Source organism: Mixophyes fleayi, chromosome 4, assembly GCF_038048845.1.
Source record: "Mixophyes fleayi isolate aMixFle1 chromosome 4, aMixFle1.hap1, whole genome shotgun sequence".
Taxonomy (NCBI): domain Eukaryota; kingdom Metazoa; phylum Chordata; class Amphibia; order Anura; family Limnodynastidae; genus Mixophyes; species Mixophyes fleayi.
The window spans coordinates 79,841,310-79,853,255 of record NC_134405.1 but is presented as its reverse complement, the minus strand read 5'-3'; the positions used below and the strand labels follow the sequence as shown (position 1 = coordinate 79,853,255).

General features: G+C 39.5%; 1 protein-coding gene across 7 annotated transcripts in view; it reads left to right on the top strand.

Moving 5' to 3' along the window:
• The first annotated feature begins 831 nt into the window (after window positions 1–831).
• Window positions 832–11,946, top strand: part of PIAS1 (protein inhibitor of activated STAT 1) — a 46,172-nt gene continuing 35,057 nt past the window's right edge. Inside the window, exons 1-2 of one of the 7 annotated variants that reach the window (XM_075207570.1) lie at window positions 881–914; window positions 4,868–5,017. Coding sequence is in view for 1 of the 7 variants with exons in the window: in XM_075207569.1 (XP_075063670.1) it covers window positions 891–914 (24 nt within the window). In the remaining 6 variants the exon portion in view is untranslated. The other 6 variants (XM_075207573.1, XM_075207571.1, XM_075207572.1 and 3 more) reach the window with 6 other exon arrangements.

Sequence of the window (11,946 nt, the reverse complement as noted above, 5' to 3'; positions counted from 1 at the left end):
GCACAATACTGCTTTTACTGACAGGCAAGTCCCCATAAGCAGTCCTCACAGTGCAGCCTATGACTAGTGGGACATGTCACCATAAGGACAGACCATCCAGAGATTTCAGCAATGTATTACGATTTCCAAACACACATAAAAGTAATCAACAGCACCAGATATCAGAGGGAGGCTTAGGGCATGTAGCAAATTATCCCATACCTAGTACTATAAACTTTATTTCTACCCCTGCCTAAGTGTAACACACTGCCACAGCATCCTACCTGACATCTTACACACTGTACAGCATGCTCAGCACCTCCACTTCCCAATTCAGCTACAATTGCACTTACTTGGACTGAATTAACAGACATAGAAACAGCCTTTGCAGAAAATGATTTCAGCCCAGGTAACTACAATAGTTTGTGAAGTGGAAAGTTCCAGGGAAAAGAGCATTTCGTACCTTCAGTGAAGTGGTCGCATTGGAGTAGAAGCACTGCCGTCGTCTCAGACCTACACGTACGGCATGGATACTAAGGAGACATAAAGCACATGAATACATATAAGAGATTAGAAGACAACTGTACTGTGCAGGCACCTAGTAGGAGAATGTCACGTGACACCACAGACCTGGATCAAGCTAACAAGGGAATGGATGATTCTGGCGCTTTCTATGCACGACATGACAGTCTAATACAGCAGAAGGGGAAGAGGGTGCGGACGGGGAGCAGGCGAGCTGTTCGCCACACCGACCAGCGATCCCCTGTTACCGGGACCAACACACGCCTCCCCCTCCACCACGTGACCAGCCCTCACATTGGCGCCTTTATTCAAACACGACGTGCTTACATCACAGACGTGTCGGAGCCACGTCGCGGCGGGTTCATTACGCCTGCGCGCAGAGCGGCAAGATGGCGGACAGTGCGGAACTGAAGGTAAAGCGCAGCTGGAATTGCGGGACCGGGATCCCGCCCTGCCTTCGGTGCGGGGGAGTCTTCGATACCGGTCGGGGTGGGCAGATGGATCGGTGTGCTGGGAAAGGCCGGGTGTAGAGGCGCGGAGGAGCCGGGCGGTCTGTGTGTGCAGGAGCGGGGTCGCCGCTGTTATTGTTACCCAGGGGGAGGGGGCTGGGGTGGGTGACCGCAGGGAGAGGAGTGGGCAGTGCTATCTCCGAGCAGCACGGGCGGTGTGGTGGGAGGATGGGTGAGGGAGATAGAGCGGTGCTGATGCCCGGCGCTGTGTGGTTACATGAGAGGTGAGCATCCTCTGTCTGTCACCGGGGGGGTACTGCCCATGTGCCCCCTGCCTGCCCATCTGCCCCCAGCTCCTGCCCCCTCACCTGCCGTACCCTGTGTGTACCGCCGGTCACACATACACCGCTCTGCAGCAGTGTACACGGCTTACACTTGTCTAGGTCCCCGGTGGTGTTTCTGTATTGGGAAGATCGTTGTTGATATTACTTAATTGGGAAGATACTGAGGTTTAGTATTAGTTGCATTAGATAATGATGTGATGTGCAGGGCTGTTCTTATCCCATGTTTTGTTTTTTAATAAGTATTTACTGTTTCTATACTGGTATATAACCCTTCGATGTTCTCCTGTAAAACGTGTTTAATGCCTAATATCGTGTTGTGATTAGAACATATAATCTTGCTTAGCTGTGCCCTCTTGTTAAATAGATGTTTAAAGTAGACTAGGGCTTGACATGGTACAGTAAATTATGTGCACTTGGATACTTATAGACAGAATGACAAATGGGGAAATAAATGGTCATCACATTTATCTTTCACAAATTGCATTTTCATTCTTGATATTACTTGGTATGTTAGTCTACTGTCCTACATGTCTCAAGTAAATAACTGTTATATAAATAGTCCAGTTTCTTTAAATGCTGGTTTTGCTATAATGTGCCTTTAGATTATTGGCAATTTGCCAAATGCTATTATCTCTGTAAGTGGTAAGAACATGGCTGATTATAATATTGGAAGTGTACAGATTATTTGTGGTGCAAATGTCCTGTTTTGTAGCCAGTTGTCAAGTATCAATGTGTTTTGGAAAGAGGTTCTAATGTGGTTGAATGTGTTTGCATTGATTTGACAGATGTATCTTATAGCAGAGCCAGTCCAAAACTTTGCACACACAACTTACACAAAAAATAGGTGAACATTTTTGCATGTAAAGAGTTTTTTTGTTCTCCCCCATTATTAAAGTTTGTAACAAAACAGGGCAGCATGTGGCACTCCAGCTGCTGTTGTAAATACCAGCATGCCGGAGACTTGCTTAGCCTTGTAGTTGTATAACAGCTTGTTGGCCATAATTTGCCAAAGCCTTGTGTGGGATGTTGTTGCACTAAGAAATTGTTTATTTTATTAATATGTGCATGATACATTTTGTCAATACATTTGCACTTATTGTGCAATTGTAGTTGTATATGTCTTGTTTTAATACATGCCATTTGAATAGTGCCATCTAGTGGTCAAATTATCGTGACTAAATAAGACTTATGGGAATTGTGAAACAATATTTGAACAAAATGTTATAGGCAGTTTTACAGGTAAATTGTGTAGATTTTCTTTTTAAAATTAGAAGCCTAGACTGTTCCATTGCAAACTGACACAATGGCCTGATATTAATTTAGTGTTAAGTGCATTTTCTACAGTTTGATTTGAAATGGCAGAATCGTCATTGCCTGTTTTGTTCCACCAGCCCGTTACTTTGTGTTAAGGATGTTTATTAGTAATTGTGACTGCTCACAAATCTTCACCTATTTATTTTAATGCTGGTTAGACATGTAGGTTCATTGGCCAATTTTCATTCAGAATGGCCTATTATATCTCTCTGACAGTCCTGGTCAGTGAACTCAGACAAACGGTCATTCGGGTTGTTAGATAATGTCTTCAACCAATCGCAATATATGGGACCATTGCAGTTTGGTTCAAATTACCAGCGATGTTTATACTCTGCTGCTGTGCTCTAAGAAAATACATTGTTACCTGTTTTGCACAGGAAAAAAAAATGGCACAACGTTCTGTCCATTTTTTACTATTGATGGAGCCTACAGCTCCTGTCATTTTCTAGACTACAGACCATTGGTTTCTGTGGCATGTTACTTTTGTGCAAACAATAGATAACTACATGACTGCTCATTAGCTGATGGTGTGGTTTATTCCCTAGGTAGTCGGGCTGATTGAATGTATCAAGCCTTTGTAAGAACTGACTGCTCTGCAAGGCTCTTGTAGGTGGACTCCCACAATGTAGCCTAAATCTGACTCATTATGTAATTGGCTGAAGTTTCTGTTCAATTTGGACCCCTGTTTACTGTATACATGCAGATCATGAGTTAAAACGTTCAGCCTATTGTTCATTGACCATTCTCTTCTTTCCTTATGGTCAGTGCAGATTTTCCAAGGCTGAAGTCTGTAACTGTGGGATCCTAGGGAGACAGGGGAGCTCCAGCCAAAGGACTCCATGGAGGAGTGAACCTAAATATATGGGGTTCTCAAATGATAAATAAGCTTAAAATTGATATTTTAGTTTTAGAATATTGTCTACAGGACACAATCTTTTTAAAACTATGAAACATTTTTCATTTTAATTTTGGTGGGGAAAAGAAAAGCCCCAAAATGGCCTCCAAACACTCACATCACGCATCCCAAAATGACCATACATGTACTTTAGACTTCCCTTTGCCATAAAATGCCCCTGCATGCCCTCAATCCACAACAAGCCCTCAGATCCTACATGTAGTCCAAAATTCCCCTCATGCTCCTCATTTGGTGCTTAAATCTACTTGCATGCCCCACTCACTGGCTAGTCTAGTAACTTTTTGTAAAATGACTTGGAGGGAGTCCACATTGTGCAGAATACAGTTTCCCTTCCTCCTGAATGCAGGGCGTATGTACATCCATTAACATCAGCAAAAAATGACTTACAAATGTTAGGTGGTTGCAGTTACTTTTTAGTCGGCTCCTGTAAACTTCCAGCAATGGTTTACTTGCTTTGAGAGATCTGTCATTGCATGTTTTATTAAGGGAACACTTGACTTTATGCTGCAAATGATAGCCATGAAAACATTTTCATGTTTTTCGCTCTTAAAAGCCCGTTCTCTTCCCGATATAGCAGCCCCAACTACCTGTACACAATGGGGCAGATTAAAATGGGCTCGAGGTAACGCGATGTGTCTCCGGTACAGTCAGCAGAGACACTTCGCATTGGAGTGTTTACTCGTTTTGCCTCACATTGCATAGCGGTACGAAGGAAAACGAACAGAGATTTTTGCACTGTATTAGCCAGCACAGTGCACAGCTGGACATCGAGGCGATGTTGGGCGGCACTTCACAAGTAATTAAATCTTCCCCCAATATGTATGAGTGATAGCTTGTAGAGTTGGTTTATGTGCACACAGCATAGACTTTTCTTTGATTTGGAGAGGTTATTTAACTTATGTTAAGTAAAACTATACGCCATCAGCTACAAGAAGATTGTTTGAGCTCTGTTATCCATCTGTGCAGTTGGTTAGAAAACATTTAAGCAGTGTCCAAAATGGATTATTGGCTTACTGACATGAAGGAAAATTAAACTTGCATTGTAATAACTGCTATAGCAAGCAGATTTGTAATTAGGTGTAATTATTAGACTCCCTTTTTATTCTGTTCAAGCCTACTCTCTGCTACAAAGGTATTGGAACTTGTATGGCCAGCAATGCATAATCTTCATATTTTGTGTAGTTAGACTAGTGATGCTTGCGTGGGAAAAAGTTTTCCCTATGCACACCAGACTTTCTGCTTTTAAAGGCATACTAACCTGTTTTTTGCTTCCTTTTGTAGTAATTTAAGAAATTAATGTATTCTATTACTGTTCTATTCTACACTGTACTTTTCATTGCAAGTCATAGAAGTGGCCAAGAGTTGCAGTTTCGGATGGGAGAGGGCCACATGAAGTCTCCAAAACACCAGTTTGACACCCCGCTTTTAAGCCAATTGAATGACAAAATGTGGAGCCTGAACTGGTTCAGAACTGAGAACATGGCTGTTTTAGAGTAAGGGCTTTGTATATATTCTGACTACTACAAAATGTTTGTTTGTGTTGGATTAACTTGTATTTTATGTTTATTAACTTTGTAATATGTGTGGCTAGCACATAAATTGTATATCAATTATCAAACGCTCGCTCATTGAAATATTGGTGGTATAGTTGGAAGCAGTGGTCGAAGTGGTGGTATGGTAAATGTAACTGAATGGCTGCGGTCGTCTAGCCGCTGAACCTTTAGGAAATTTGATAGGTTTAAATTAACTTGAGTCCTAATATTAGATGGGGTTTTTTAACACTATTTATAAAAACAAAAACATATTCCTGCCCGGGTCTTGAGCAACATGTTGAGAATGGCGTTGAATAATAAACTGCTGGTTCGTTCTTTCTGCTGAGGGGAAGTTCCTAGATAAAGTTTTGCCAGAACATCAGGTGAATTAACTTCTCTTTTACTGTCCCTCTCCATGACTGACTAATATACAAGCGGTAGCCATTTTTGTGGAGACCAAAATACACTGAAGCCTAAGTAAATGGCTCAACCACTGTCTTCTGCATTGGAGACAAATTTGTGGCAATTGATCACCAAGAGTTAGCCTGAGAAGTGCCGCTGTATACCTGCACAGTTTGATTTCTAATTGATGGTTGGTTTAGAATTCTGTATCCAAAAAGTATACTACTTTACTCAGTAGAGAATTTGTGTTTTTATATAGCTGAAATAATCCATCAGACATTTAGCACCTTCTCTGAATGCAACACAGAGCTCTCTTGTTATTGGCTAGCTGTAGCCCCAGTCCAATGAGCTATGGCTAGCACTGTGGTTAGCCACTGGTACGTTGCATTCATTTTGTGGTGTGCCTCTCCAGTTTGAAATTCTATCTCTCCCATAGCTGTGGAGCTGTTCATGAGTTGGCAGGGTTGTCATTTTGTGTGTCAAGTGGGAAGACCTATTTGTTAACTTTGCATGTGCCAAATCGCACCATTTAGCATTAATTGCAGTCATTGGGCTTGTTATCCAGAAATGATTAAAACTATGAAGAGAACAGGTAATGAGGTGGTGGACGCAACTCCACGTTTGACTATAACCTGTCTTCACAGAGCAATGGCCTAAAACTATTTATAGTGTATATATTCCCTGTGCTATATCTAATTAAGCAACCAAAAGAAAATGCCTTTGCAGTTTCAGTTCCTTGAACTAAAATATAAGCTGCAAGAAGTTTGGCAATAGGGGCTTTTTGTTTTCTTTTTTTTTTTTCCTGTTTTGTTTTTTTGTTTTGTTTTTCTGTTTGTCTTGATTGACATTTGATCAATCCCATCCCTGGATTTGCAGTTGAATAAAACCATCCAATTGGACATCAATACATCTCCGTATATGGAGATATTGTCATTCAGTTGTTGAAGGAATTATGTAAACTTAGATAAATGAAAGAGCTGAAGACACCTATAGGAATATGCATTACTGAATCCCTGAGTTTTGTTCCATTTGCATGAAGTTTGCATATGGTTCCTCCTATAGTCAGGAGACATACTTGTACATTAATTGGTTTCTGACTAATTTGGCACTCCTATGTTTAGTTGTGGCATGGAAATTAGATTGTAAAATCAACTGAATAATCTGGTTGTATAGTGACTCGTAATATGTAAGGAGTATGACTTTGTAAGTAAAAGGTGAATGAATAAGAACAACTTACAAAACCCTGTTTGGAGGTTCCTCACACTTTATCACTGGTTTGTGGGGAAAAATAAACCAGTATTCTTCTTTTTTTTTTTTTTTTTTTTTTTTTTCCCCCTGCAATTTTGGTTAATTGGGCTCTATGGTACCCTTTTCTCACTTAGTCTAATTATTCAGATGCATATGGTTTTATACCTAGAATAACTTGGGTTTATATTTATTGAAGATTTTTTGACAAAGTAAACCATTTATGTAATAATATAAACCACAAAGGCTTTGGTTTATTTTTATTTGGAGCTGCTATGTTAATAGGTGTGCTTAAAAACCTGTAATAACCTGTAAAACAATTAGTATTTTCTGGTACTTACTACTGTACATCATAAATTACCTGACTATCTTGATGGACAAGTGTTTGCCCCTAGTATACGTATTGTATACATGCATTGTGCATTTCTATATTTTAAGCTGTCTCTTTAGCAACAGTGCCCTTCCAGGTTTATGCCCCATGTTTTTAATTAACGTATTAACTGTAGTTGTCCCCTTCTGCATTATTCCACTGACCTTCTATTGCAGTAATCTATTGGCTGTGTTGGAAGTTTGAAGCATTTGATGTTGGGATACTAATGGAAAAATGCCAGACAAACACCAAGGGCTAGATTTACTAAGCTGCGGGTTTGAAAAAGTGGGGATGTTGCCTATAGCAACCAATCAGATTCTAGCTTTCATTTATATAGTACTTGCTACAAAATGACAGCTAGAATCTGATTGGTTGCTATAGGCAACATCCCCACTTTTTAAAACACGCAGCTTAGTAAATATAGCCCCAAGTCTCCAATAATTTTGCTAGTTACCAGGAGAACCCCATAAAAAATAATTGCCTAAATAGTGTCCCCAAGGGATATATCTTTATGCAAAGGCCACGTAAATACCCCGTCCTACTTGAAAATGTTTGTGGGACTCGGGGTTTTGAATTTTCACTTACTGTGAAATTGATGTGCACTTTAAGTCTATTGAATATCACATCTCCCAGCCTCTGAGAGTGTTAAATGGCTGATAACCAAGAGCAAAAGCATAAACTCAAATACACATATATTATATAATGCACCTCAACTTGATTTATTTATTATTATTTGTATAATACATCAGGAATTGCTGCTTCTGGTCACATGACTTACTGTGTAGCTGCATTTGGGTCTGCACAGGTCAGTGAGGTGCTGAAATGAGATAATGAGCATCTTATTTGCTACCTGTTCTGTACGGAGCAAGTCCCGGTTCCAGTAGCAACAGCTATCGATGTATAGTAAGTGAAACTGTGGATGTCAATAAAAAGAAATAAACAATGTATGCCTCTGTGCCTGTTTCAGTGATACGCCTATATCTGTGTAATATGTGTGTTGCTTCTGTGAAAGCACTGGGGCCGTGTGCCTTTTATATGGAGCTATTGTTACAACTAATGGTGTGTGTGTGTGTGTGTGTATAGATATATATATATTCTGATAGTTGTTTGTAGATCTTTTCTATACAGTGATTTACTTTTGTTTTAGTGATGGTTCTTAAACACAACGAACCAAATTGACTATAAATTGCAAGCTTCGCAGCTTGACTTTTGATATAGATATATACACAATATATTTAGACATGTCGTGCTTAAGACGATGGCTAACTAGTTCCTATCCATGCTACTGTTCCTGTCAGCCTAAAAGCCTGGTCGTCAGACCAGGAGCTACTGCTTTTGTCGTCTTTTCTACTAATCATACAATGAACAAATGTTCAGTTTTGAACGTCACTTGCAATAAGTGCCAGCATTTGTAAAGGGAAGTCCCTGATTCATAACCATGTGATTAGGTATTCCCGCTCAGAAGGACTGACTATTCTAGTTGCAGTGGACCTAAATCAGAGCTCTCATGTGAGGCATTACTATCAGATAAAATTCAGTCTGGATCTATTTGCTAATTTTGTAATGATATAAAAAACATATTTAAATAAATTACAATCCTCTAGTCCTAACTTGTGATAAAGTAAAATTTGTTATGGGTTATTCTTCACAGGATGATATTGATCTAATTTATTTAACAAATGTAAGCCAACGTGAGAAGCAGCCATGTGTGAAAAGGTACACCCCATGATTGAATACCTTGCAGAACCACCTTTAGCAGCAATAACTTGAAGTAATCCTTCTTTATCAGTCTCTAACTTTGGACTTGAGTAATTGTGTCCCGTTCATTACAACAAGTCTTCAGTTCATTAAAGTTTTGAGGGAATATGCTCATGTACAGGCATCTTAAGGTCTCACCACAGCATCTAAATGGGGGTTTTAGCTCTGGCTCTTCAATTGGCCGTTCTAAAACATTGAGTTGTAGATTTGGTAATATGTTTAGGATGATTGTCCTGTTGCATGATCCATTTTCAGTCAAACTTCAGTTGTTGGATGGAGGCTCCACATATTTATGTCAAATAGTCTGGAAGAATAACGAGTTCAGTTTACCCGATGAGTGCGAGACATCCAGGTGTTTTTACACAAAGCGACCCAAAATAATCTGCATCAGTTTTTGATAATTTGTATGACTTTCTTGACTTAATGCACTGTTTGTTTTTGGTTTTATTTGTTTAAAAATAGCCTTATGCATGAAGACTAAACAACTCACTATTTGTCTTGTATGCCCAGGTGACATTATTCTAGCAGTCTTGTGTTTCGTTTTCTTTCCAGTGATGGAGTTAGTTTTGTTTTTATTATACTGTATTTTATTTATTAACTTTCGGATAGTTGACTTGTGAGAATTTACCATGTTGATAGAAGCCTGTAGATCTTTGGATGCAGACTTGAATTGCGATCTCTTGAAGCATCATATGGTCTTACCTTTGGGTTAATCTGCTGAGACACCCACTCCTGGAGAGATTGTGTACTGTCTTCAGTGTTCTCTATTTGTAAATAAGCTTTCACACTGTAGAATGATGGACTTCAAATGGTTTGGAAATGGGCCTTAAAATTTGTTCCAGATTGTTGATCAGAAACCATTGCTTCTCTGAGATCATTGCAGATGTCTCTTCTCATTAGCATTGTGTTAACCTAAACCTGAAAGCTACAGATTGGACTACTGCTTCATTTATATATATATATATATATATATATAATCTTCTTTATGGAAGCAGTACACATGGCTTATTTTAATTGAATAAAATGTAAAGTCTGTTTATCAACATTTAGGACTTTGTGAAGGCTAGATGTTTTTAAGTGATGTATTTTTATGTAAAACGGATACAAGAGCTGGTGGCACTATTTAACATGACTGTGTGTGTTAAATTGCAGATTCCCGACCAGTCTATTGGTAACTATAGCTAAGCTTTTGCTACACAAATAAAATAGTAGGTATACACAAGTGCTTATACCAGGGGTAGGCAACCTGCGGCTCTCCATGTGTTGTGAAACTACAAATCCCAGAATGCTTTGCCAGTAGATAACCAGCTGATTGGTGGCAAGGCATGCTGGGATTTGTAGTTTCACAACACCTGGAGAGCCACAGGTTGCCTACCCCTGGCTTATACCTTGTGCAAAATCATGACCCCCCCCCATATGAGTGATTTTATTATAAAATGTATCATTTACATTGGGCACCATAGAGACATTGTAATGACTGTTTCCACTGTGTGAGTTCTAGAAAATTTAAGCCAGAAACTGGCTAATTATAGATGTTTTTTGTTTTCGTGTTTCGTGCTTTGTTTTTTTTTGTTTGTTTTCTTTTAAATCTTTGGCTCTAGTCCACAATCTCTTTTTCAGTCCACAGAGATGCGGTTAGTGCCAATTGTCCTGTTGCTTCCCCCGGAAGAGCACTGACAAAAGTCTGTCCAAGTGAATGGGACCGGTTTCATTGGTATATCTTCCATAGAATGATAAGGTCTTGAGCACATATCCAACAGTTTTGTTTAAGGTTTTGGCATGTTGGTTCAGGTTAGTTGGATAGGAATTAAAAGTTGTTGATGATTATGAACTTTATACCCCCAGAAAGCAATTTCAGTATAATGACAGATCTTCTAGACTTGTACTGTAAGTGTAGATCCTTTTCAAGCTTCAAATGCCATAATGACTTTGGCAAAGGTCCAATGGGGACTTTGTGTGCTCTGGGAAATATACAGCCTACTTCTTAAAAAATACAGAAGGATGACATTTTCTTTTTTTTTTTTTACCAATATGCCTTAAGAGAAAGGGTTCCAAACACTAGAACGGACAGGTTAAACCTTGGGTTAGTGTCGACTTGTGCAAGAACAGGATTCTTGCATGGGTACAGTGCAGTTTTCTTGCACTCCAATGCATGGAACCAAGTATTGGTGACCCAAACCTTAGTGCTTTTGGTTATGTTTCAGGGGGGGGGGGTCTCATGGCTAGGGCATAACCACCAGTTAATAAAATAAAATCCGAATGCTTGCCGCCAAGGTAAAAACTGTGAACTATTGTGCACACAAGGAGTTAATTCACATTTATTTGTCTGGCTTCATCTAATTTGGTTTTATTTGAAGGTGTCGGTCCTGTCACTTAGCAGGGAAGTGTCGGCTGTAATTTGGTGGGTGCAATATGAGATAGCTGCATGTTTTGGGATGAAGTCAGCCTAGTCCTTTCTTTGCTCTTCCTCAAACTTTTTTTTTTTAAAACATATTCTATTAAGGAGATTTTTCAATTTTCAAAACAGTGTAAAGGTTAAGTTACATTGATCAAACAACAAGTACCTTGCAAATGAGAAGAACGATGTGAACTTTGTCAATCAAAGTAAAAACATAGAAAGGTAAAGAAAAGAGAGAAAGCAGGGAACAGGGGGGGGGGGGGGGGGTGGAAGGAAGAAATGTTAGTGTGGTAAGAGGGGGAAGGAAAAGGGGCACCTGACCTGGCATCTAGATGTATTACATGTATATACCATATATTGAACGTCTTCTAACGCTATATAATCAATAGTTTCCATTATAATCAGGCCTTTGTTGTTCTGAACCATAGGAGGCGAGCCAAGGATCCCAAATCGCACGAAATTTATTGGGACGATCATTGAGAATGCTTGTAATGTGTTCACAGCTATATGTCTGCCATGTTCTATTGATGATTTCAGCTAGCGATGGGGATTCTGGATGTTTCCAATTTGCTGCTATTGCGCATTTAGCCACATTAAGTATATGGCCTATGAGCACCATTGTATATTTGTTAACATCCGGTATAGGCCTATGTAATAGTGAGTATGAGGGGCAGGGGGGGAGTTTTACTGCGGTGACTCTATCAATTAAATTGTGAA